General features: G+C 42.9%; 1 protein-coding gene across 1 annotated transcript in view; it reads right to left on the reverse strand.

The window, feature by feature from the left end:
- The window catches only part of LOC137427798 (interleukin-6 receptor subunit beta), a 142,286-nt gene that overhangs the window by 17,236 nt on the left and 98,312 nt on the right, over nucleotides 1-26,738 (reverse strand). Inside the window, exon 14 of the mRNA XM_068117548.2 lies at nucleotides 13,978-14,121. Within this exon, the coding sequence (XP_067973649.1) occupies nucleotides 13,978-14,121 (144 nt within the window). The remainder of the gene's footprint in view (nucleotides 1-13,977; nucleotides 14,122-26,738) is intronic.

Genomic DNA, 26,738 nt, shown 5'->3' on the forward strand with positions numbered 1-26,738 from the left:
TTGAATGGTTTTGGAAATGTCACATACACAAGCCAAGTCACCAAGATCATTGCCATGGCAATATAATTCAGCCAATCACAGCAATTATCTAATACGGATGAGATAATGTCATGAGGAATAGATATCTGAAATTTGAAAGTAAAATGTTCAACGGTTTTTGAAATAATCAGAAGAACATCAGAATCATCAGGTGCATCAGGTGCATCAGAATCAGAAGAACCCTTGTCCACCTGGGGATCTAATTAATCTCTTGTGGTGTTTGTCCTATTTCTTAAATACCAGTACAGTATTTCGCTTTCATTTTGATAAGCACAGTTGTAAACATTGTAATGTCAAATATTTTCAGCACTAATTACATTTCACATTGCTTACGAGTCCCCTATGGGTTTGCTGTCCGTCCGCCCGTCTGTCTGTCTGTCTGTCCCACCAGTGGTTTTTCAGACTTTCCACCCTTGCCCTTTGACATATTCAACTGAAACTTGGTACAAGGCTTAATTATGATAAGTTATGGAACAAGTTCACGTTTCTGGGTGTTTTGTCCATTTTTGACAGAGTTATGCCCTTTTTGACTTAGAAAATATCACATCAGTAGGGAATATATGTATTTCAAAGCAATTCTCCATCTTGTTTAAATCTGTAAACAACTTTACAGTTGTTGTTATTTTTTAAAACTTATTTTGCCTTCCACTTTTTGCCTTACAAAAGCAACAAAGCTTATTGTCAATGCATCTCTACCTGAAATCCACTAACTCGCAGTTTTCCTTTTACTCCACCTTATGCCTTTAACCAATAGGTTCACATGCTCCACTCTCAGAGCCATTAGCAAATGGCCAGGAGGATCGATTTGTATCTCTCGGGCCCAACGATATGCCAGCAGTGCTAGCGCCAGGCCTTTCCCACTCATCAATATTTTACACGAGCCCTGTAACAGAACCGGAAGTTAAAAGGGCCGCGTGGCCTCTTGAGGAGCGGTTTGAAACTCAGCACAATGGTGTCTGCAGGCCCAATCCTAGCTTGACCACGAGCAAGGCATGGCAAAACCTCCAAACATTTTGACTAAAAATTTGTCTTCACAGAGCTACATCTGCTGTGTATATTTTATAAACAGACTAGCCGGAGTACCCGGCGTTACACAGTGATGTTCTAATCCTGTTGGAATTTGGAAGAAATCAATTTTAATTTTTTTATATATTTTTTGTGGGTGCCTAAAACACCTCCCTACACCTACTAAGGAAAATTTATATTTATTATAGTATTACACACACACACTAATCTGGGATAATTTAATATCATATTTCATGCCAATGTAGATTAGTCGATTTCACGATGGTGTAGATTAGTCTGCTCTGTGCACCTTTAGAGGCCATTTTTCCCCACAGAGCAGGGGTTGGCCTTTTTTGGGCACCATGGCCCCTTTTTGAAGCAGTTTTATGGCCGGATGCCCTTCCTGCCACCAACCCTGTTAGTCGCCTCTTGCGACACACAGGGAATTACCAGTGAACTAGTACCCAATTTGCCGACCTCGGAAGGATGACAGGCTGAATCAACCCCTCTGGTGTTAATTCAGCGATCGACCGGGATCCGAACCCAGGATCCTAGGATCCCGAGCCAGCACCCAAACCGCTAAGCCAACACCAGGCTTACAAAGGCTCAGGCACTATAGAGCGATATTTTAAAAATCCCCCCCAAAAAACTCGACCTTTTAAAAAAAATTCAAAATTTTCAAAAAATACATTTCCCAAACCATTCCTTGACACTCGCTGATGAACCCTGAAAGTTTGACGAAGATCTGTTCAGCCATATTTGAGAAAATGGCGATGCACAGACAGACAGACAGACAGACAGAGAGACAAACGGCTCTCTTATAGTATAGATTAGTCTGCTCTGTGCTTTTAGGTTCATGAACATGTATAACTTACCAAAGTACATCTTAAATACATTTTAAAAATCTACTTTTGTAATGGAAGACCTGAGTGGAAGAAGAAGTGAGTTAGAACCAGGAACTCCATCTATAGTATGGTAACAATCCATGTCTGTAATAATTTTGCATAGTGTTATATTTTGTGACTCAAGTACTTCTTCCACTCGGGTCTTCAATTGCAAGTCCAGTGTGTGAGGACTTACAATGTTGTTAGCCGTTAAAATTCTGGTCGAAAAGATGGTGCAGAGGTTGCACACTTGCCATCGAGTGGACTATAGGGCGAGTTCAATCCTCGACCAGACCTCATACAGTCAGACTAGTATTTCACAGACAGGGAATTAAATTGAAAAGTGCTCTACCTGTCAGTCATGCAGCTGAAGGCTCATCTGTTACCATTGATTGCTGGTGGATGCTAAAGATCCTACTGTGTCTTTTGACAAAGATTGGTGTGTTATCGCCAGTATCCTGGGCAAGCTCCAAATTCCTGCCTATAAATATGCTCCACTCAAATGTCAGGAAGAGCCAGCTGGTTTGCAAAAGCCAACAATGCATGCTCTATGAACCACTGACCCCCAACTTAATGGGACACGGTGGAACGAAGACTTTGTCAGTTATTCTAGAGATATCATTTATAATTCACGAGGTCAATCTGATATTTACAATGCACTGCCAGGACAAAGGTCAGGAACATCCCATGAAAGAGCAGTGGAGTGTAGAAACAGATAGGCACACATCCAGTGAGACCATTTTGTAGAGTCAGCCTGGTGTTGGCTCAACGGTTGACGTGGCTGCCTTAAGATCTTCGGGTCTCGAGTTTGAGCCCCTGTCGTGCTGCTAAACAACACCAGGTGGGTTGACTCAGCCTCTCATCCTTCCGAGGTCAGCAACATGAGTACCAGCTTACTGAAAACAGGGGGCACTGCATGATCGGCACGCTCCCAACAATAATGCAACCACCAGCCACAAGTTGCATACAAAATATTAATTTTATAGCGACTTTGTAGAGATTTTGTAGAGCAATTGTTATATAATCAAAATCTGAGAATTTGTACTTGAGGGTCCCATGTTTGCCCATCGTTATTGTCAAGTATTCATTGACAATTATTGTCTTTATTGAATTATTGTCAAAATTAGTCATAAAATAAAATAAATTATTATTATTAAAAAGTTATTTTAAATGTGTAATTATTAAAAATTATTGTCTTTATTGAATTATTGTCAAAATTAGTCATCAAATATAAAGAAATTATATAAAAATATTATTTTAAATGTGTAATTATTTAAAATTATCTAAATCAAAAACTATTGTCTTTATTCAATTAGTCAAAAATTAGTCATAAAATTAAGATATAAAAAAATTATAAAAAATTATTTTAAATGTCTAATTACTAAAAATTTATCAAAATCAAAAATTATTGTCTTTATTCAATTATTGTCAAAAATTAGTCATCAAATTAAAAGAAAAAAAAAGTCAAATTATTGAAAATGTCAAATTATTAAAAACTATCAAAATCAAAAATTGTGTTCATTCAATTATGATAATTATAATTATTATTCAATTACTGTCTTTTATTCATTCATTGACAATCAATTATTCATTGTCATTTGTCAACATTAATAAAATCATTGTCGCCTTTTTTTTTTTGAAGAATATGTTTTAAATTGCATCATAAATGTGAAACCATTAACTTTTCAGATATGTTGCAAATTTTTTAATTGTATAAGTCGAAAGTATTTTGATGCAACTGAGCGATTTAAATACGCAAAAATAGGCCTCCTTATTATTATTACTATCCTTATTGCGCTTACTATCAGCCATCGTCAAGAAGAAACTGAAGCATTCGAAAACTAGAACGGCACTCAGTAGAGTGCATACCTCCACCAGGCTGAACAGTTTACGTTTTCTATCCAATGATAAGTCAGATCTGGATTCGAATCTGAACCAAAATCGAATCATCTTGTTCTTGTCATTTACCCAGCTCATCCACCAAGTTGTGTCATAACTCGTCCACAACTTTTTGTGATATCATGCTACATATCGCTTTTGTTCCTTTCACTCAATGGTGAAGAATCACTTGAAAAAAGAAATTGTCTGATCTGGATCCGGATTCGAATCTTCACGAAAATCGAATCGATTCATCCTTGTCTCACACCCGATATATCCACCAAGTTTCGTCTGAATCCGTCCACAACTTTTTCAGATATCTTGTTCACAAACATACAGACAGACAGGGATGAAAAAACAACTTCCATCCACCTTTGGTGGCAGAGGTACAAAAGAAATAAATAATTATACTGTACTTTCAAGAAGTGCAATAATTAAGGATCATTTCAAATGATAGGTTAAATATATATTTTTAAACAAAGCGGCTCAAATCGGAGGCGGGAAGGAAATGTGGACCATTTTTGGCCTCTGCTGTTGTCGAAATAAGTATTTTTTTTTAAAAAGAGAGAAAGAAGGGACTTGCTTTCAAAGCACAAAAAGCAGAAATCTGCCAATTCACGGAAGTTCGCCATGCTCATAAGGCTTAAAAGCCAGATGATTGCGATTGCATTTGAGATTGCGATTTAAAGCTTTCAGTTGATTTGTATCGTGGTTAAGCTCGATATAGTAATTGAATTTCTGATTTTTGGAACTGCATGCAACTGTGATTTAAAGTCTAACAGGGCTGTTTGGAGGGGAGGAGGAGTGGGAGGGGGCTTATTTTGTTTGACAAATCAAAAACGGGGGAAATCCAGCATGACGTCATTGGTAACCATGTGAAAGGGAAGGAATTAATGGTTTTACGGTAGTGAGGCAGGGGTCCGTGAAGAGGTCTCGGGCGGGTTCCGCAGAAACAATTCCACATGTTCCAGGGGTCGACAAAGAGGTCTCTGATAGAGTGTTACAAAGAGGTCTCTGATAGAGTGTTACAAAGAGGTCTCTAATAGAGTGTTGAATTTGTCACATCAATGTGAGTGAAGATGCCAACGAAGTCGCAAAAGTAAAACAAAGTGTAATTGATGCATAACAAATGTTAAATGGCCACTTGGCAGACAAACTCTGTTTTATATTTTTACATGTAGGTGACACTGCGAGGATTTTGGTGGCATTGCCATTTCAAAGTAGCATTTTAGTGCTCAACCCTGGTTACCTTAAATAATACATTAAATATTTAATCACAAAGTGGACCGGCATCACCTCTAGAAGATATGAGATGGGACATGCGGATTGGCCTTACATGAAAGTCATTTGTGAACCATCTCCACATAAAACCACAAAGCTCATGGTACTACCTCCACCAAACTAAGGAAGTCATACGACAAACTCTGTCCACTGGGATTGATAGTTACCTTAAATGTCATAATACAGTTGTGGAAATGACTGCAAGTGGTTAACATTTCTTCGTATAGTTCCGTTATCTCCGTACTAAATGTCATAGCATAAGTGTAAAGTAATTACTTGGGATATTAGATATGCGTCGCTTATGTAATAGATAGATGACCTCTACCTACCCTAATGGTTGGGCCTAAAAATCCCCATTACTGTGAGCCTATTATTAATGTTCTTACCTTTGTGAATCAATCTAAATGATATTTTAGGAATTCTGGCAGGCCAACGAGTCACCAGTTTAGGTGCAGAAACGGCTTTGCTCCTGATTGAGAGAAAGGGATGGACCACCCAAGTGGCAACAGGGCCAACATCCACTGGTGAGTGAGAGGAGAGGGGCGTGGCACATCATCAATGATGCAAAGTGCCGAGGCCATAAATGGCGGAGCAACAGCGGAAGTTCAGGATATCACCAGAATCAGCTGTTGGGAGGCTGCATTTCTTCGCACTCCAATCCAGCCCGAGCCACACCCCGCCTAAGCCAGAGCCATGACCTGTCCTCTCCTCACAAGCCCGGATGATGCAATGCAGCAGCTGTTCGTTCCTGTAGAGCGGCCAGGATTGTGACCATCCTGCGGTGTCCCGACAGGTATCACACAATAGATATTCTTTCTTCACGCCAGAATTTCCTCTATGCACCCTACCGTGGTGTGCTTGCTGCGCCCTAAGGCATATATAATTAAGGCTTCTGTTCATCATTGGTACCATGGGTGTGCATGGTCCCGTGGGTGTGTAGTGGGTAAGGGGTTGCATCATTTATATGTATTGCCTCTTGTACATCCCCTCCCTGTGACCATTGCATTCTTGTAAATAAATATACCTGGTCTCGGGATGAATTTGAGTTGTCGTTAAGTCATTGGTAGTTGCGGAAAGTCCAGTAAGGGTGAATTGGCGATGGCGACTATCACCGCATATTAAGACCATACCGTGTACTTCTTGGTGATGCTTGACCTAATTAAAGACGAGGCAAATGGTACCAATTAGTGCAACACTTGTCTGATTTGACAGTCCTACGGGTACGGTATTGCAATTGGCAAGACTGTAAACCAGCCCAGGATTGCTGACTCAGCTGACCATTACGGTCGCATTGAGGCGACTCGCCGGACTTGTACGAGGCAACTGGCACAACCTGTACAACTACAACAATACTATGCAAGCACTGTCAACTTGAAAAAGGCAAAACATAGGGATGTAGATTAATTCGGAAACTTGGTAACATTTACATCGAATCAATCAAAACAATACAGCTACATGGAAAAAAATTCAGTCGAGTCAAAACAAGACTATCTGCTTCAGCAATTAAAATCTTTATCTCATTGACCCCAAGCTTTGAATTCACCTATTCAGTTTTACTCCTTCCAAGGTCATTCACATCCAAAGAAAATTGGGATGTGGAAGTGGGTAGATTGGAATTCAAAGTATTCTTTCAATCCATATAAATGAAGACTGTTTGTCCTTTTTGTCTGTCAAGTTTCCTATCTCCTCTTTTGCTGCTTCACGCATCATCACCGATGTTTGTTGGCTCAACTAACAATGTCTTGCAGTTCTTCTTACGACATCTAAATTTACTTTTAATTCCCCCTTTTTATTCCGTCTCAACTCTTCCTTTTATTCCGTTCGGCCAAGTCAAAAGTAAGCAAGTTACACACACACACACACACACACACACACACACACACACACACACACACACACACACACACACACACACACACACACACACACAAACACACACACACCTTCAGTGTCTGTGCTGCACCACCCCCAGTGTCCATCACTCATTCACACACAAGAACTACCTTCAAGTCCTGCCAATATCTCCATTCCCCTCAATCTCCAATGCATCCAGGTACCGATCTACAGACTTGGCATTTAATATGGAATATTTTTTTTGTGGGGGTGAACTTACTTTTCAAGATGTCTTAGAACCAAAAGTTCATTGGAATTATGTTGAACTTATTCTAGATTTTGTTAATGTTACCTTTAAAAGAAACAAAAACCACATTTGACATTTCGAAACAAATAAATTGATCCTTGAAAGTGATGTAAACTGATATCGAACTCAATTCATGGACAGTACTGTGTTAAACTTCTGTACGTTTTCCAGAAGTATCTCTTTATTTTGCACATTAGCCAAAAAATTTTTTAACAAAAACAAAAGTTCAATTACGACTGGGATTACGGACAGTAAAATTACAGTTCAGTACTTCATGTAACCCCCACGAGCATTCAGGAGAGCACGTATACGTTGAGGCATGCTGTTCACGAGATTTGCCAAGGTTTGACAGGAATCGCTTGCCATGCAGTGACAATAGCCTGCTGCAATTCACGCACAGAGGTAGGCTGCTGGTCCAAGTTGTCGATTTGACGCGTTAATTCTGCCCACAAGTTCTCTATCGGATTCATATCCGGGGACATGGCAGGCCACTCCATATGCTCTACACCACGGTCAGCAAGAAAGTGTTGGATCATGCGAGCACGATGAGGCCGTGCATTGTCATCTTGGAAGACAAAGTTTCCTCGAAAGGCTGCACGAGCAAATGGAAGCAATGTTTCTTCCAGAATGGCCCTGTATTTGAACTGGTTCAGGTTTCCATTCAGAATAACCAGGTCAGTTTTGCCCCCTGCATGAAAAGCAGCCCAAACGGTCACCCCACCACCTCCAGCTTGGACTCTTGGCACTATACAATCTTTGTTGTAGGCTTCATGCACTTGTCTGCGCACTCGGACGCGGCCATCTTGACGATAGACCAGAAATCTAGACTCGTCACTGAAGATCACGTGATTCCAGTGTCCTGGCTGCCATTGACGGTGCTCTCTGGGCCACTGCAATCGGCGCTGGCGGTGTTGTCTGTTCAGGCCTGGCTTTCTCAGGGGACGCCTGGCACGATAGCCTGCTTGAACCAGTCGTTGATCGACTAGCCTTCTGGATACAGGCACATTTGTCAGTTGCTGCCACTCAGCCCGAAGCCGATTAGCTGACTTGGTACGGCCATTGAGGACTAACCGGTGCAGCTGGCGATCATCCCTCCTTGTGGTTCTGTGGGGACGTCCTGGCCTCGGTATTGGAGTAGGGACACCCCTCTGAGCATTTCGTTTCAGGATCTTTGACACCTGACCTTGAGTGATGCCATACTGCCGAGCAATAGCACGCTGTTTCATGCCGTAATTTCGTAAAGCCACCACTCCATGACAAACAAAATTCTCGAGTTGACTGACCATCTCCAGAGGAAGCGGCAATAACTTTTGGAGATGTGCAGCAGTTGTTTTCCACTAATACAGAACGCAACAACCCTTGTATACCCGACTGTGAAGCCAATCGTCAAATGCACCTGTCCGTACATTTTGCCACGCCACCTGTGATATAATCCTGTTGTTGACTTCTTGCTGCGACAGACAATCAGTGACATGGTTCTTTTAACAAATAAATCACCAAAGTGTAAAAGAAACTCACCAGATTGATATACTGAGTTAAGAAAGTAAACCCAAGTCAAGAAAAAAAAATATTCCATATTAAATGCCAAGTCTGTAATTCCAATTTAAACTTCAATGTAAACCATCTCCCCTGCGACTACCTTACTGGGGAGACCATTCCATGCATTAACCACTCTCCGACTGAAAGACTCCGGCCCTAAAAATGTCTTAACTCTCATCTTCGTTACCTTCAAGCTATGTCTGTCCCCTGGTCCTAACACTGCCCGCTATGCTAAAAACCTCCACTGCCTCCATCTTGTCCACACCCTTAATTATCTAAAACATCTCCATCAGATCCCCTTGTAATTGCTTCCTTTCTAATGTATAAAGTCCTGTCTCCTTCAGCTGCGATCCTCATAGCTTAGTCGAGCTAGCCCTGAGATCAATCTAGTAGCCCTATACTGAATCCTTTCTATGGCACCTATGTCCTTTCTCAGATGTGGTGACCAAAACTGTAAAATACTGATACTGGGAGGATTTGGGTGGCATTGCCATTACACAGTACCAGTTTGTTTTTACTCAACCCTGGTTACCTTAAAGGCATTCATGATTTAATCAAAAGTGGACTGGTATCACCTGTAGACTATAAGAGATGGGTCACGTGGATTGCCCCTATATCTGGAGGTCATTTGTGAGCCCTCTACACGTGCAACTACAGAGCTCATAGTGCTGCTACTGCTACTTAATTAAAGGATGACAATCGACAACACAATATTCTAAATGAGGCCTCACGAAAGTCCTATACAGTACAGCGCTAGAACTACCTCTTTATTTTATGTATATTTTATCCCCCTACGAATACTCTGGGTTGCTCCAAGGAGATCGATCGGCTTCTCCAGGCCTGTTCGAGCAGAAGTGACCACGTCTAATCAACAACAACAACAACAACCTAAAATCATGTTGGCTTTACCTATAACTGTGCTGTATGATTATGCCCCGTATATATTACCACCCCCAGATCCTTTTAATATGTGACACTCTTCAAGACTGCCCCTTTGCATTATATAATCTTTATTTTCATTATTCTTGCCAATCCCCAGCACATTACATTTCGTCATGTTAAACTACATCTGCTAATCTTTTGCCCAGTCAATTAAAGTATCTATTGACTTTCCTGAATCTGATGACCGCCTCTCTGCTATCTACATTACCTCCAAGCTTTGTGTCATTTGCAAATTTTCGAAAGCTGATTCTTCACCCGACTATCCAAATCATTGATGCAAATTATGAACTAGGTACCTGCGATCACAAAGTGATCACCAAGGGTAACCCTTAGTGATTGCCCGTGACTTATCGACATCCCGTGATCCAATGATGGCCATACTTTTTCAGACAGCCATACGACCTTGACCATCAACATTTAGGGATAAAGTAAATTTTATGTAAATTAAGAAAATGTGTCCCCATCTACAATCTAACCATAAAACTCAGCATCATGAAAATCAGAGGAAAAGTATTCAAGTTATGATAAAAAGGTCTTTTTTGTTAATTATGTCACAATCTGGAAAAAGTCAAATATCAGGTGCACAACTTCACTGCAGGTACACTATTATGATGCAAGAACACCTTGGAAGGCCAAGCAGTCTTTAAATTTGGCAAAATTTATAGATGACAAAAAGCAGGTTTTTCAATTTATTATTATTTTGGTTTTTTTCAAACCGCCATTTGACTTTTTGATTAATATTTTGTTTTTTTCAAACCGCCATTTGACCGAGAGGAGAATTTCCTTCTAATCAGACAAACCTTAGCCGAGCGATGGTGAAAATTGTTAAAATTTATATAATTAGGTAATGACCTTAAAATTAGGTCAATGTCAAAACAACTACATCAACTTGTTGCAAAATATCATTCCGAAAGTCCCAGCCATCAGATACAGGTCGGAAATTTTGGAAATTGGGGGCGCAGGAAGAAAAAAATATATCATGGTGATTCGGACATCTATTACTATTTCGGACATCTAACTGTAACTCCTCGGGGTATAAGAAACCCTGGGGTACCATTAAAAACTGGGGGCGCGAATTGTAGAAACAAATTCCACAACAGCTATAAGACTCCCCCTACCCTATATGGGGAGGCTTATTAATAATGGTTCCAATACCCCTGAGGTACCCCACTATTTACATCCTCCGAGCCAGACATCTCCCTATCACAACCAATCTTTGCTTCCTATCATTAAGCCAGTTTCAAATCTATTTAGCTACCTGACCAGCTACACTGCCAGCGCTCACCTTAGCTAAGAACCTCCTATGCGGTACCTTATCAAATGTCTTCTGAAAGTTTGGATATACAACACTTCTCTTATCCACCTAATCATAAACTGCTTCAAAGAACTCCAATAAATTTGTTAAAAATGACCTCCCCTTAGTGCTGATGCTGACTGTCATGAATTCGATTCAAATTATTTAAATGTTTCCCTCTTCGTCACTTAATTAACGTCTCCAATGACTTTCCCACAACTGAAGTGAAGACAACAGCTACAGTCACGTGAAAAAGTAAGTACATCCCATGTAAAGTTTTGACTTTTTCAACATATTTCAACATACAGCTATTTGATCTTCATTTCAACAACATTGATAGATAACGGTGATATAATATCACAAATATCATGAAACATTTACATTTTGTCGTCCATTGTATAATTTAAATAAACGTAAATGCAAATTTCGCATGTGGAAAAAGTAAGTACACCCCTACATTTATCACGACTTCAAATACCTAAAATTAGAATCAGGTGCACCAGCTCAGGTGCAAATGATTAGAACATCGTTACAGAGGATCTTGGAGGAACCTGTCTTATTTAAACCTCAGACATTTAGTTTGGTTTGCTCTTTGTTGTTGAAGTGTGCGGCGTCACCATGCCTAGATCAAAAGAGCTCTCTGAGGCTTTCAGAAAGAAGATTATAAATGCCTACGAGTCTGGAAAGGGATTTAAAAAGATCTCCAAACAATTTGAAATCAATCATTCGACTGTCCGGAAGATCATCTACAAGTGGAGAAGATTCCAAACAACTGCCAACTTGTTCAGGCCAGGCCGCCCCAGCAAGTTCAGCCCGAGAGCAGACCGCAAGGGGCTGAAAGAAGTCTCTAAGAACCCCAGAATGTCATCCTTGGACCTACAGGTAGCTTTTGCCACTGTTGATGTCAAAGTGCATGAGTCTACCATTAGAAAGAGGCTGCACAAATTTGATCTACATCGGAGCTGTGCCAGGAGGAAACCTTTGCTGTGCAGAAAGAACATCAGGGCAAGACTAAAGTTTGCGAATGAACACCTAGGCAAACACCAGCACTTCTGGAACAATGTGCTCTGGACAGATGAGTCAAATGTAGAGCTATTTGGCCACAGTACCAGAAGACATGTTTGGCGAAAACCAAAGACAGCATTTGACCACAAGAACCTGATACCAACTGTAAAGCATGGTGGTGGAAATATTATGGTTTGGGGCAGCTTTGCTGCATCAGGGCCTGGGCAGCTCACCATCATATAATCCACTATGAATTCTTCATTGTACCAGAGGGTGCTTGAGGATAATGTGAGGACATCTGTCGGAGAAGTTGAAGCTCAACCGAAAGAGGACCTTGCAACATGACAATGACCCTAAACATAGCAGTAAATCCACCAAGGAATGGCTGAAAAGAAAGAAATGGAGCGTTCTGGAATGGCCATGTCAAAGCCCAGATCTAAATCCCATCGAGATGTTGTGGGGGGATTTGAAACGAGCTGTGCATGCAAGAAACCCCTCAAACATCGCACAGCTGAAATAATTCTGCATGGAGGAGTGGGCAAAAATTTCTCAGTCGATGTCAGAGACTGTTAGACAGTTATAAGAAACGCCTACTTGAGGTTGTTTCTGCCAAAGGGGGCAATACCACCTGTTGGAGACAAGGGTGTACTTACTTTTTCCACATGCGAAATTTGCATTTATGTTTACTTAAATAATACAATGGACTACAAAATGTAAATGTTTCATGATATTTGTTATATTATATCACCTTTATCTATCAATATTGTTGAAATGAAGATCAAATAGCTGTATGTTGAAATATGTTGAAAAAGTCAAAACTTTACATGGGGTGTACTTACTTTTTCACGTGACTGTATATTGTTCCCAAATTATTCTCTGGATCCTTTCTTAAGTAGTCGTGTTACATTTGCTACTGTCCAATCTTCTGGTACCTGTCCTGACTCCAACGAGCTGTTGTAGTTAGGACAGGTACCAGAGATTCCACTAATACCATGCTTAAATCCTCTGCCAACTCCCTCAATACACTTGGATGCAGAATATCTGGACCTGGAGCTTTATCACCCATAATTTTCAGCCTTGAAAACTAAATTCTTCACTTCCACTATTACGACATGGATCTCCTCTAAAAGCCCTTGCTCATCCCCGAGATATATACTCTCTGCTAGTGGAAGTTCCCTTAACTGGTCCTGTGTAAATGCAGAAGCACAAAAACTATTTATGAAGTCTGCCATATCACTCTCATCATCCACCAATTCTCCTGTGCTATTCATCAATAGGCCCACAACATCTCTCTATCTCTCTATCTCCCTGTCCCTGTCTCTCTCTCCCTGTCTCTCTCTCTCTCTCTCCCTGTCTCTCTCTCTCCCTGTCTCTGTCTCTCCCTGTCTCTGTCTCTCCCTGTCTCTGTCTCTGTCTCTCTCTCTAACACTAACAATATCATGGCCCTGACTTTGTGAATGCGGGGGTCCACCATCCTGAATGTGGGGGATATCTGGGTCACTCCTAGAAGATCGATCAGCTGTCTCCATGCCACAGGCTTGTTTGAGAGAACTGTCCAGGGCTATACAACAACAACAACAACAACAATAACAATCACCCTGGTCTTTCTGCCTCCATTTTTACACCTCACTGGAATATACCTACCTGCACCCTGCACATATGCTCCTTGAAGGTTGCCCATTTCTCTGATGCAGGCCGCCCAAAGTTGTTTTTGTCTCAATATATTCCATTCATCTCTGAATTGTTATTATTATTATTATTATTGGACTCCCATCCTATCAAATGTTACATTGTCCCATCACCTGTCTTTGAGAGGTATATCTAGTATGAATTATTTATAAAGGGGGAAGAGAAGATTGAGTATTGGTGTGGATTTGAAAGGACAAAATTTGATCCATCTATTTCTGCTTATACAAAGCTACCCCCAAGTCTTATTGGCCAAAACCTAGAGTACATCGTGAGACACTTACCGATCAGAGTTGTGCCAAACTTTTTCTGTGGGCTGTGTGGTCCTTCTCCTGCACCTGTCACCGCTGAAACACGCATAAGATAATGCGAGCCAGCTTTCAGGCCTGATAGCACCACACTCCGCTGGTTGCCTGGCACCTCCACATCTGCAGAAACCATACCAGAGGGAAAAGATCGCAAAAACAGCCACACAATCTTCGTAATCAGCTTCAGGACATTCTCACTGCGAAGACGTGAAAACAAGATTCAGTCAGCTTTAAGTAAATGCAATTCTGTCAAAATACTACATTATGTTCCATATGGAGGCAAAATCAAACTATTGTGGTTTTGACAATCACGGAGTGGGAGCTTGTCATGTGTTTTTTAATTGTGGTATGTAGTATTTAACTTGTCAACAAGGCATTATAAGCTATGTTAAACTCAATTGTAACTATAGATGTATGGTTACACAACATACACGACCGATCAAAAGTTTTAGAACACCTCAATTTTTCCAGTTTTTATTGAAATTTAAGCAATTCAAGTCCAGTGAGTAACCTGAAATGGTACAAAGGTAAGCAGTAAACTGCTCGAGGTTAAAAAAAAAGTTTAGGTCAGCACAAACGGGAAAATAATGTAAATTGCACAGTTATATTGGAAAAAAAAAAGGGCTTCTTCAAGGAACAAGTAATGGGTTAACAACTTACAGCTGTTCTGCAGCAATGTAAGTAAATTAAGCCTTGAAAGTTGATGCAAACAATTCCAACAGGTGTCCCAACCTCTGCTGATTACTTGATTACAAACCCCCTGTCTGTATAAAAGCAGTATTGGAACAGACTGTTATTACACCCTCTGAAGCATTATTTGGACAATATTGCACTGCAGGAAGTAGTATGTTGGAAACTGGAGGAAACTCTGACAGGAAGAGGTCTGGCAGACCCAAAGTCACAACAGAATCAGAAGACAAGTTTCTGAGAGTCAACAGCTTGCGTGATGGGCGGCTCACAGGACAACAGCTTCAAGCACAGCTTAACTTGTCTCAAACCTGTCTCCTTCCTCCAAATCCTGGTGGCGTCTGGTCAAATCCGTTTCTGGTGTTTGTTACCCCTCCATCCCCTCCCTTACCTCAAATGGCCACACAGTTGACATCGCACGTGACAAAGCCGAATGCCTCAACTCTGTGTTCGCCTCAAAATCCTTAGTCCCAAACCCATCTCTCTCTGTTCCCACCTTTCCCAGTCGAACCCAACTGCTCCTGGACTCTGTGTCCTTCTCTCCTGACAAGGTGGAGGAGTTTTTGTCAAACCTCGACTCTGATTCTGCAACTGGACCAGACGGCATCAGCCCACGGGTCCTAAAATCCTGCTCTGCCGCTCTATCTCACTCTCTCTCTGTTCTTTTCACCCTATCTTTTGCTCAAGGTCATCTGCCAGCATCCTGGAAATCAGCTAACATTACCGCTTTACACAAAAAAGGTGCAAAAACAGATCCTTGCAACTACAGACCAATCAGCCTGCTCCCAATTATCAGCAAAGTCATGGAATCCATCATTGCTTCGGATATGAAATCTTTCCTCTTCTCCAATGGCTTGATCTCTGATCATCAATTTGGTTTCAGACCAGGTCACTCTACTCTGGACATGCTGCTTCTGCTGTCTCAACAATGGATGGAGGTCCTCAATGCCAAACAGGAAATCAGAGCTGTCTCCCTTGACATATCATGGGCCTTTGATACGGTCTGGCACCCAGCTCTGCTCACCAAATTCTCCTCCTATGGTATCCATGGAAATCTCCATGCATGGCTTGCGGACTTCCTCTCTGGTCGTAGTCAACGTGTGGCCCTGAATGGATTTCTCTCATCTCCCCTTCCTGTTCAGGCTGGAGTTCCCCAAGGAAGTGTGCTGGGCCCTGTGCTTTTTCTGGTCTTTATCAATGATCTCTCCGACTCTCTGGAAAATCCTCTCTATCTCTTTGCTGATGACTCCACTCTCTGCCACTCCATTCCTCTTCCCTCAGATCGGCAGTCTGCAGCCTCCTCACTCTCTGAAGACCTGGACAAAATCACAGACTGGTCAAACAAGTGGAACATGTCTTTCAATCCTGACAAATCTCACTCTCTTACTATGTCTCTCCGAAAAGATCGACTGGACAACCCTCCCATCTACTTTCTCAACAATCCTCTCCAAGAAGTTCTGTCGCTCAAGCTTTTGGGTCTCACTATCTGCCATGATCTTTCTTGGGAAAACCACATTTCCAAGCTGGCCTCCAAAGCCAGTCGCCGACTGGGCATCCTCCGTCGTGCGAAGTCCTTCCTCGGCACACCTGAGCTCCTCACCACATACAAGGCTTTCATCCGCAGCTCAATGGAATACTGTTCTCCCCTATGGGCTGGTGCTCCTGCCTCACACCTGGCTCGGCTTCACGCTGTTGAATCCAAAGCTTTCAAAATCATTGGAATCTCCCGCGATGAAGCTATCTCTGAGGGCTATTCACTCACTCACTGCAGGCAGGTAGGCGGTCTTTCTGTCTTCTACCGACTCCTCTCCGGCCTTGCTCCCCCAGCTCTCTCTGTGCTCTGTCCCCCAAATATTCCTAAAGGTCGCACAAGATCTGCCAGCAACCCTCTGATGGTTAAACTGCCGAAATCTCGGCTCTCTGCTCACCTTCACTCTTTCATTCCTCTTTTCTCCCGCCTGTGGAACAAACTCCCACACTCCCTTCAATCCCTCTCCTCCCTCCAGGTCTTTAAAACAGCTGTTCACCACCATCTCTTATCTTCCCCCATCCATAACCTTGATCTTTTCTACCCCCACTAATTCACCCCAGATCCACCTTGTTTGAAATTCCAACTTCTTTCCTGGAAATCCTGGCAGTGTCCATATGTTTATACCTCCCCCACCCCCCCCCCCCCCCTTCACATGCCTCCCCCCCAAAGCCCTCTCCCTCCCACAGATCTCTCGATGTCTCCATGTCTCTCAGTCCATGCTCTCAAATGTTGTGTTTGTGTCCTTCCCCCTCTCTCCCCATCTTGTCTACCGCTCCCGATGTTATTTGTTTTATGTGTCTGTTTGTCTTTCTGTGTGATTAATGTTCGCTCTTTCACGAGCCTCGATCTTGTATACAAAAAAAAACAAAAAAAAAACACTGGTCGAAGTAAGCAAGTCTCAGTTTCAACTATGAAGAGAAGACTTCGAGCTGCAGGTTTGACAGGTCGGGTGGCAGTAAGAAAGCCATTGCTAAGATGGCAAAATAAGAAAAAGAGGCTTGCCTGGGCCATGAAGCACCGCCAGTGGACTACTGAAGACTGGAAGAAGGTCTTATGGACCGATGAATCAAAATTTGAAATCTTTGGTTCATCACGCAGGGTTTTTGTACGTCGTCGAGTAGGCGAAAGGATGGTTCGTTCCTCAGTGTGTGACACCAACTGTCAAACATGGAGGAGGAAGCGTGATGGTCTGGGGCTCTTTTGCTGGATCCAGAGTCGGCGACTTGCACAGAGTGACTGGCACCCTGAACCAAAAGGGCTACCACAGCATTTTGCAGCGCCATACAATACCCTCTGGTATACGCCGAGTTGGTCAGGGGTCCATCCTCCAGCAAGATAATGACCCTATACACACCTCCAGGCTTTGTCAAAACCACCTTCGAGGAAAAGAACAAGACAGTAGACTTCAAATCATGGAATGGCCAGCACAGTCTCCAGACTTAAACCCCATCGAGCTGGTTTGTGATGAACTGGACAGATAGTAAGGGCATTTTATGAGATATTTCACAAATCTGTTAACTAAATTGTTACCAAAAAGTTTCTTCACCAATATATTTGTAAAGGTGTGTAATAACATGTGTTAAAATGTTGAAGTTCAACTCCCGTGGGAAACCCAGAAAAAAAGCTGTTGAATTCGGGTACCGAAAAATTATTTTCGAGAATTTTTTTTTTTTAATCGGCCCTTAAGTAACTTATGAGGGGTCAAATAAGGGTTTTTCATGATTCTGAGTTGATTGTTAACATTTATATTTTCACTTTTACATTTACACACAAAGTAGCTTTTATTTCACATACATATATAATACTCAAGAGTTATTTCTCATTCACAATGTCAGAAGTTTCAACAGTCATTGTCTATGTCTTCTTCAGACTCAACAACATCATGACTGCAGTTTCTGCATGTAATGCCATTACAGACTCCACAGGCCGAGATGCACGTGACCCCATTCTTCTTGCAGCTGCATCGCCGGTTGCTGCAATCTCCATGACAATTACAGCTCGTGAACTGCAATAGCTCCTCAGGAGCCGTGGGGTCCAGTGTTGGAACTGGCTCATACCCATGCACACCTATTGTCCATCCATAGTCACTGGGGTTCAGAGACATGCTCTGTAGAAGGATCCAGCTCAGCGAGGGGGAGAAACATGATCGCGGTCGTTCCTATCTGTTTCCTGTTCGTAAATGGAATAATCTTTACTTCAGTTCCTCTCAGGATCTTAGCTTTGTCGAGTGCCTTCAACTTCACCCGGGGGAAAGCTGCTGTTGTCTGTGGATCTTGCAAAGGTGGTGCCGGAGAGGTGACTTCGATCCAACCCATTGAGTGAAAGGGAGTGTTTCCGTGAATAGAGACTATGTTTAAATCTATATTGTCTCCAACAAACTGAGTGACTGCATTGTTTGTTTCCCCAACCTCCATAAAGACCACCTGATCATTACTTGACAATTCACTTTCACTGGCTGGCACTTTGGCTGTCATCACTGATTGATCCTCAAGCGCAGCATCAACCGCAACCTCATCATTGATCTGTTCATCGGTTTCCTCCACAATGGTGTCAAGAGTGCCAGAAGTATCTGGAACATCATCTCCACTCCTACTATTAAGGAAGCAGTATTTGTAGTTTTGTGTCTCCGTGTAAGACTCAGTGTATCCCAGCCGGTGGAACTTGTTGAGCATCCATTTTGACCCAAATCTATGATCAAGTTGTATGGCAAGGCAAGCCCCATTTGGTGTGGCAATACTCCAGACCGAGGTCGACAGGCCTTAATAAAATTCTGCCCCCAAACGGCAACTCTTTCGTCTGTCTTGACAATCGGTCTCAAGAACATCTGAAGGCTTGCAGGAACAAGTGTCAGCTGACTATCGATGTCAGTCATACTGTGTGTGGTGGGGTATGACTTTGGACCTAAATCAATCAAGGCAATATCATTGGATATGAACTTGAGTGCCGTCTTTATGATCTGAGTCTTCTCATCTCCATGGTCAAGATTAGCATAATGCTCTCGCAGAATATTGTCGGTGCCATCTTTGAGACAGAGTACATCTGCCCTTCTTTCCTGTGTTGTGAAATACAAGGTGTCTTCGTATTTCTCTAGAAGTTTTATCTTTAGCCAATGCTTTGAATAAGAAAGGCTCTTCTCTGGTGACTGATCAAACTCCTGCAGCTTTTCATGGACTTGGTCCATGTTCATTACCCCATGCTCTAATTCTGAGTCTAACCATTCGCAGAATTCAATAAAAACTGCCTCTCGCTCCTCATCAATACTCCTCTGTCCTCTCTTCCTTTTTCCTTCCTCATCAGTCTTGGACAAACTGTCACCTCTCGCAAACATAAGTTTGCATCGCAAATGGTACAGTGTTTCTTCTGCTACCAAGTCGTTGATCCCTTCCAGGCGTCCAGTGACTTCAGTGCCCCAGTCATCCCCGCGACTCCGTGCTGTCTTCAGCAAGCTTGCCTTCAGTGTATCTGCAGTCAAATTATCTGGCACTCTGTATTTCTTTCTAGCTTGTGCTGGATTATTTTTGTAGAGCTGGGCTGGTTGGTTGCAAAGAATGCATACATCCTTATACAGGAGGTCAACTGACTGTGATCTTCTAGAACTGCAGCCAGTTGATGAACTGAACTCACAAGTAGTGCGTCTTCTCTTCAACTTTGATGACTCTTTCTCTGCCTTTGATGCTTGAGCTGACTTCTTGGTGGTTGCAACAAAGTTGTTGTACAGATCATTTTTACACTTCTGGTGGTACCTCAGTTTTCCTTCCTTTTGAGCCTCCTTCATACGTTCCACAACAGTAACATTTTCGACAGTTTCTGCTTGTTTCAATAAAGTTGAGTATCCCTTTGGAGTTGCCTGTATGAGCCTTTCAGCTGGTGTATCCGAGCGTGCACAGATGAAGCAATTGAGCACAGGTGGAGTAACGTCTTCATCCATATTGCTAGACTCCATGTCCTGCAAAGTAGAAAATGAGATATATTTAGAAATTATTTTTCCACAAAGGAGTGTCTGTGGTGAAATATAAATGTTAACAATCAACTCAGAATCATGAAAAACCCTTATTTGACCCCTCATAAGTTACTTAAGGGCCGATTAAAAAAAAAAAACATTCTCGAAAATAATTTTTCAGTACCCGAATTCAACAGCTTTTTTTCTGGGTTTCCCACGGGAGTTGACCTTCAACATTTTAACACATGTTATTACACACCTTTACAAACATATTAGTGAAGAAATTTTTTGGTAACAATTTAGTTAACAGATTTTCATATGTTTCCCTGACTAAGAAGGGTAAAAGCAAAGCAACCTGCAAGTGCAACACATTTGTGGGAACTTCTGCAACAGTGTTGGGAAGAACTTCCCGAACAATATTCGATTTCCATTGTAGAAAGAATGCCACGAGTGTGTTCGGCGGTTATATCTGCAAAAGGTGACTACTTTGCTGAGTCAAAAATTTAAATTAAATTTTGTTAAACAAAATGATTCTATGATTTCTTTTTTTATCTCCAATTGGTTATTTGTTCTATGCTTAATTTCAGAGTACATTGAGACATTAAACTGCGTAAATATCAATAAAAACTGGAAAAATTGAGGTGTTCTAAAACTTTTGACCGGTAGTGTACACTGTCACTTTCATCAAATATAATGTTCATCGAACACTTTACCACACACAGTGTTTCAGTATATAATTCAATTTAAATAAAATAATGATTTTAAAGGTCATATAAATATATTCTGGAAGTTTATCACCATTGATGCAGTGTCTTATACACCACCTTATTTAACATGTCCAATTACTGCACAATTACCTTTAGAATTAAACATGGTGGTTAAGAAAGGTTCTTCTTCATTTTTGACGGATGGACAGATGGAAGGAAGGACATAACAAAATATTGAAGCGGCTTCACCACTGAAAACTTATCTCACTCCTCTATGCGCATGTGTGATTGGGACAAATTCAGAGAGAAAGTACTGCTAAACTTCAGGTTTGTTTTCAGATCCATGTTCAAAATATAATTCTTTTTTTTTTCTTTTCTTTTTTTCTTTTTTTTGAATACTGAATCGAGGCTCGTGAAAGAGCTGACATTTACTTCACAAACAAATCAACCAGACAAACAAAATATATAAAAAGAGGGAGCGGAAGACAAGAGAAGGGGAAGCACACAAACACTTGAGGGCACACAACATTTAAGAGCAGGGAGATGTGTGGGAGGGAGAGGGCTTGGGGGGAGGGGGTGGCAGAAGTATCAAACACAAGGACACCAAGGACTTCCAGGACAGAAGTTGGTATTTCAAAAAAGTGGAATTGGGGTGAAATTAGCGGGGATAGAAAAGATCAATGTTTTGGATGGGGGAAGATAAGAGATGGTGGTGAACAGCTGTTTTAAAGACCTGAAGGGTGGAGTGGGATTGAAGAGAGTGAGGGAGTTTGTTCCAGAGGCGGGAGAAAAGAGGAATGAAGGAGTGAAGGTGAGCAGAGAGTCTTGATTTTGGCAGTTTAACCATAAGAAGGTTGCAGGCAGATCTTGTGCGACCTGTAGGAATATTTGCTGGACAGAGCCCAGAGAGAGCTGGGGGGGCAAGGCCAGAGAGGAGTCGGTAGAAGACGGAAAGACCACCAACCTGCCTGCGGTGAGTGCGTGAGAGGCCCTTGGAGTTAGCTTCATCGCGGGAGATTCCAATGATTCTGAATGCTTTGGTTTCAACAGCGTGAAGACGAGCTAGGTGTGAGGCAGGTGCACCAGCCCAGAGGGGAGAGCAGTATTCCATTGAGCTGCGGATGAAAGCCTTGTATGTGGTGAGGAGCTCAGGTGTGCCAAGGAAGGACTTCGCACGATGGAGGATGCCCAGTCAGCGACTGGCTTTGGAGGCCAGATTTGAAATGTGGTTTTCCCAGGAAAGATCATGGCAGATAGTGAGACCCAAAAGCTTGAGTGACAGAACTTCTTGGAGAGGATTATTCAGAAAGTGGATGGGAGGGTTGTCCAGTCGGTCTTTTCGGAGAGACATCGTAAGAGTGTGAGATTTGTCAGGATTGAAAGACATGTTCCACTTGTATGCCCAGTCTGTGATTTTGTCCAGGTCTGCAGAGAGTGAGGAGGCTGCAGACTGCCGATCTGAGGGATGAAGAATGGAGCGACAGAGAGTAGAGTCATCAGCAAAGAGATGGAGAGGATTTTCAAGAGATTCAGAGAGATCATTGATGAAGACCAGAAAAAGCACAGGGCCCAGAACACTGCCTTGGGGAACTCCAGCCTGAACAGGAAGAGGAGATGAGAGAAACCTCATTCAGGGCCACACGTTGACTACGACTAGAGAGGAGGTCCGCCAGCCATGCGTGGAGATTTCCATGGATACCAAAAGAGGAGTGTTTGGTGAGCAGAGCGGGGTGCCAGACCGTATCGAAGGCACGTGATATGTCAAGGGAGACAGCTGTAATTTCCTGTTTGGCATTGAGGACCTCCATCCATTGTTGAGACAGCAGAAGCAGCATGTCCAGAGTAGTGACCTGGTCTGAAACCAAATTGATGATCAGAGATCAAGCCATTGGAGAAGAGGAAAGATTTCATATCTGAAGCAATGATGGATTCCATGACTTTGCTGATAATTGGGAGAAGGCTGATTGGTCTGTAGTTGCTGGGATCTGTTTTTGCACCTTTTTTGTGCAAAGCGGTGATGTTGGCAGATTTCCAAGCAGATGGCAGATGACCTTGAGCAAAAGAGAGGGTGAAGAGAACAGAGAGAGGGAGTGAAAGAGCGGAAGAACAGGATTTTAGGAACCGTGGGCTGATGCCGTCAGGTCCAGTTGCAGAATCAGAGTCGAGGGTTGACAGAAACTTTTCCACCTTGTCAGGAGGAAAGGACACAGAGTCCAGGAGCAGCTGGGTACGACTGGGTACGGTGGGTACAGAGAGGGATGGGTTTGGGACACAAGATTTAGAGGCAAACACAGAGTTGAGGCATTCAGCTTTTTCACGTGCGGAATCAGCCGTGTGGCCGTTTGAGGTGAGGGAGGGGATGGAGGGGGAACAAACACCAGAAACAGATTTGACCAGACGCCACCAGGATTTGGAAGAGGGAGACAGATAAGAGAGTTCCGTCCTGAGAACGGAGAGATATTGTTTCCTGGCTCTCCTGAGGGTGGACACACACTTGTTTCGGGCTTTGTGAAAGGAAATGAGATTTCCTTCCGTTGGATTTGCTTTCCAGGAGACGAAAGCAAGTTGTTTCTGGGCAATAGCCTCACCACAAGATTCCGTGTACCATGGACGGGAGGAAGGGTATGACAACTGAAGACGAGATGGGATAAATCTGTGCATGAGAGAGAGCAATTTACTTTGGAAGAATTCCCAGGATGCGTTGATGTCAGAGGTGGTAGAGATGGGAGACCAGTCCAGATGATTGATGGCTGCTTGAAGACCGTGCCAGTTGGCCTGAGTGAAATGCCAGACTCGTCGACGCTGAGGAGGCTCTCTGAGAATGGTCAGAGAGATGTCCACTTTAACAAGCACATGATCAGATGAGCCGATTGGAGCAGAAGAAGAGCAGCAGACATTTTCAGGGAAGTTTGTCATAACCAAGTCCAGAAGAGAACATGCTCCGTTGACTGAGATCCGGGTCGGGAAATTGACAGATTGTGTCAGTCCCAGTGAGTCACAGAAATCCTTTGTTGAAGAGCCATGGCTGGTGAGAGAGGAACCCACACCCAGCCAACTGGCATGGTGACAATTGAAATCACCACATATGAGGAAGAGAGAGATGGGATGGGTCGATAGAAGTTGGTCCATATTATCAGACAGCGAGATGTAGATGGAGTCATCACTGTTTGGTGGATGGTACAACACACATATGAACAAAAGGTGGGAGCGAAGGGGAAGCCGTAGCCAAAGGTATTCCTGGGGGTGAGGTGGAGAGAGGGCAGTGCAGGGCGAGTGAGGAAGAGAGTTTTTTATAAAGATAGCAACTCCCCCTCCAGGACGAGGCTCAGGTCTATCATACCGGAGGAGGGAGTAACCTGGGAGAGATACTAAGGAATCAGAGACATCATGAAGGAGGAAAGTTTCTGTTAAGCAGATCACGTCTGGTTTATCAGAAGCAACCTGTTTGGAGAGATCAGTCAAGTTTGAGCGAATGTTTGAGGTCCATACTGTTAAAGAAGAGGAAGGGGGAGCATCGGATACAGAACGGGGGGGGTTTGGGGGAGCGGTAGGGTAAGATGTGGAAGAGGATGAAGAGGTAGGGAGAGCTGTTGAAGGTGTGTCAGAGATTTCAGAATAGCTCGGAGAAAGGGAAGGATGGGGCGGACAAAAGGTTTGATGGTGATTGGGTGAGCCACAATGAGGTGTTATTTGAGGAGGGGGAAGAGCGAGGCAGAAGGTTGGGGGAGATGGAGGTGAGAGTTTGAAGGGGGAAGAAGCGGGGAGGACGCTTTGAGGAGGGGGAGTGAGAGGGGGGAAATTGAGAAGCAATGAGGGTGGGGAGATTTGAAGGGGAGGGGTGAGGGGGGACTTTGGGAGGGAAGGGACAAGGGGAGGGATTTGAAAGGGATGGGATATGGGGGAGATTTGGAGGGGAGGGGTGAGGCAGGAGTCTAGGAGGGGAGGGGCGAGGGGCGTCTTGGCGGGGAGGGGTGAGGGGGTAGTTTAGGAGGGAGGGGGCAAGGGGGGAGATTTGAAAGGGATGGGTGATGGGGAAGATTTGGAGGGGAGGGGCAAGGGGGAAGATTTTAAAGGGATGGGTGATGGGGAAGATTTGGAGGGGAGGAGCAAGGGGGAATATTTGAAAGAGATAGGTGATGGGGAAGATTTGGAGGGGAGGGGCAAGGGGGTGGATTTGGAGGGGAGGGGTGATGGGCAATTTTGAAGGGGAGGGGTGATGGGGAAGTTTTTGAGGGATGGGGTGATGGGGAAGTTTTGGAGGGAAGGGGTGATGGGGAAGATTTGGAGGGGAGGGGTGAGATTGGATTTTAGAAAGTGTACGATTAATGGGAAACGAACATTTATTGCAAAATGAGTTTCTTGAGACCTTCGAATCAAAAATACGTTTGAGGACGCTGAAGGATGGGTGGAGTTCTGGAGAGTTTAGGGAATGGATGAAAGAGGCACTGTAACTGTAAGAGATGGAATTTCTTTTTGGAATGAATAGATGTGGTGAGCAAGTCTAAAGCATCCTTTTATAGAAGAAGAAGAAAAAGGTGTTATAGTATATGACAGAATACAGTTCTTGAGGGGACAGTTGAAACATTTTTTAACGACGTGAACACGTGATCACAAACAACGTGGTCGAAGCACCAACGAACAAATAAGAACGAACAACGGATAAGAACAGAGAAGGGATTTTTTTTTTTTTTTTTTTTTTTTTTTAGTTGAGATGAAAACAGAGACAGAGACCGAACGTGAAACGTGAAAAATAGAGACCGAAAGTAATTGCGAGCGCAATCGAAGAACCGCTGAGACAGAAACAAAGCCTAAAGCCAAGGTCAGACACGGTATCCTACTAGTACTACACTAGGCGTCAGTACTACACTGACACGATAGTGTCAGTACTACACTGACACACTGTACTTCACGTCAGTACTACACTGACACACTGTACTAGAACTACAGACACGGTAGCCTACTAGTACTACACTAGGTGTCAGAATACGCGACACGAAATAACCGACGATTCTGTACACAGGTATGAAAAACCAACACCAAGAATACTATTAAAGACACACCAATAGTTACGCACACCGACAGAAAGATACAGTTTCGACAAAAACACAATTGTAAAGTTACTTAACTTCGAAAGCGTGCGCGCATGGACAGCTTTGAAGAGACGTGATGTGACGTGACGAGAAGAAACGTGAAGAGACTTTGAAGAGATTTAAAACGTTAGACAAGTGGTCGATGTTCGGGGAAGTTAGGGGGAGAAGAGAAAATCTAAGAAATAAGCAATACAGCGAAGGAAAGAACTTAAATTCACAGAACACCTATGGGGGGAGGGAAGTCGAGAGAAACCAGGCCGCGCATGCGGTGGGACAGAAAACGATTAAATTATACAAAAGTTTGCAAGAATTGCAAATCAACACCAACTGGAAAACACCCTGCAACACATGCACAATAAAAAACGAGTAGAAATTGACGAAAACACGAATGGAAAAAATACTATAACTTTTGCTGCCGTCCAGAGGTCGAAAGACGCTTCCTTGCCTTGCTCCAGGGACCGGAAACGGAAGTCTGAATTCAATTAATTAAATTAAATCCATTCAATTAAAATGAAGTTGTTCCTTGATCATAAACTTACATTTGTCGATGGACAGACAGACAAGGTGAACGTATTGCTTAACCACATCTTTTGCTTTGCATGCATGGGGTAATAAAGAAAGGATTCCAGGTGAAAGAGCAGAGAATGTGGATTTTACATTGGAAAAAGCAGAAGGAACAAGATAAAGGTATCACATTTTCTCCGACATCAAGTAAAGTATTGCAGCGTTTGGCAGGGCAAAATGTCCAGGGAGGAGCTGTCCTTCCCAACACCCCACCCTCC

The sequence above is a fragment of the Myxine glutinosa genome, chromosome 1, assembly GCF_964187855.1.
Source record: "Myxine glutinosa chromosome 1, kmMyxGlut1.1, whole genome shotgun sequence".
Classification (NCBI taxonomy): Eukaryota; Metazoa; Chordata; class Myxini; order Myxiniformes; family Myxinidae; genus Myxine; species Myxine glutinosa.